Source organism: Corvus brachyrhynchos, unplaced genomic scaffold (assembly GCF_000691975.1).
Source record: "Corvus brachyrhynchos isolate BGI_N302 unplaced genomic scaffold, ASM69197v1 scaffold4, whole genome shotgun sequence".
In the NCBI taxonomy this organism is placed as follows: Eukaryota; Metazoa; Chordata; class Aves; order Passeriformes; family Corvidae; genus Corvus; species Corvus brachyrhynchos.
The window spans coordinates 5,342,621-5,343,907 of NW_008237878.1; the positions used below are offsets into that span (position 1 = coordinate 5,342,621).

Below are 1,287 nucleotides of genomic sequence, written 5' to 3' on the forward strand. Positions count from 1 at the left end.
CAGGAATTCCTGGGCTCCTTCTGGGCTGCCTCTTTGTCAGAAGAGCTCAGCCATGTCTTTGTTTTCTCGCTAGCGAGTCAGAGATGCTGCAGGTTTGTTTGGAGCTTTTCTCATCTTATTTGCTCAATAACCAGGGCAGTTGCCCATTGTTTCACTCGTGCTTTTATTGTGTGTTTTTAAGTGCCGCCAGGCACAATATCTTCATGCCGGCAAGAATAAGTTAATGCGTCTCTCTTAGCCAGCTGCCTGGAGACTAAAAATTTCTGGTTTGGGCTGCAAAAACAGGAAGGGAAAGGAGCTGAATTTTCCTCAGCAATGCAAAAAACCAAAATTCAGCCTATTTGTTTGAGCTGTGTGGTCCTGAAGGGGGAACTCTGATCTGGCACATCACTCTGCCGCAGACAAAGGATAGTTGATTTTTGTAAATTGGTGCCGTGATCATTTCAATCTGGAAGGAATAAGCATGCAGACAGTCTGGTGGTGACTGGGGGTGAAGGGCATGTGACCTAAGAGGTGGTGTTCCTCTCTGATTTGAGTAACAAAGAACCAGCCTGTGCCTGTGTATGCCAGTGGGATAGATATACTAATTTCACCAGTGGTCTGTGTCAGTGCAGCTGCGTGAAAACTGAGCTGTCACTGGAGACAAAACTTTGTCTGTCCTTTGTTGTTGTGTTGTGAAAGCTGGGGCAATGAGATGAGGGTGAAGATGAGCAGCCCTGCCTGGGCTCTCCTCTGGCTGCAGAGGCAGCTGCAGGCATGAGAGCACCAATTCCTGCACATGCAGAAGAGCAAATGCCCTTGATCACTAAAAAATGGGGAGGCAGGAGGAGAAAAAAAGTGCTATGTTTGCTTGGAACAGCCCCCTGCAGAGGCAAAGAAAAGCCTGCCATACGTTAATGGGCCACTTTCATAAATGTGGGAGCCTAACTCACGCAGAGTGGCTCAGCCTGTCTGAGCTGATGCAGCTGTCAGCCTGTTTGTCTAGAAAATGCTTTTCTGAAAGGTATGATTATTCTAGACTGTTGAGCAAGTTCTTCTGTGTGAGTGCATTTAAACAACACCAGTGGTACATGTGGGAAGATTAAAAACAAAAAGAGAGGAGGCAACATTTTTGATAGCCCGCGGAGGACAGGAGAGGAGGTTGTGCTGCCTGTACCACAAAGACACGTGTAGTGTCTTCTGAATTGCTCGGGTCTCTCACCAGCCTGTGCGACACATCCTGTGCAGGTGTGCTATCTCTGGGGAGAGTGCTCCTGGGACAGTGAGCATGAGAGCAGTGAGAGGGAT

The 1,287-nt window shown here is 48.0% G+C and overlaps 1 protein-coding gene across 2 annotated transcripts in view; it reads left to right on the forward strand.

Moving 5' to 3' along the window:
- Positions 1-1,287, forward strand: part of NCKIPSD (NCK interacting protein with SH3 domain) — a 36,330-nt gene that overhangs the window by 494 nt on the left and 34,549 nt on the right. The window contains exon 1 of one of the 2 annotated variants that reach the window (XM_017732506.1): positions 69-92. The exons of the other annotated variant lie outside the window; for it this stretch is intronic. Coding sequence (XP_017587995.1) covers positions 84-92 — 9 coding nt within the window. The 5' untranslated portion in view covers positions 69-83. Of the gene's footprint in view, positions 1-68; positions 93-1,287 lie in introns of those variants that run through there. 2 annotated transcript variants of the gene reach the window in all.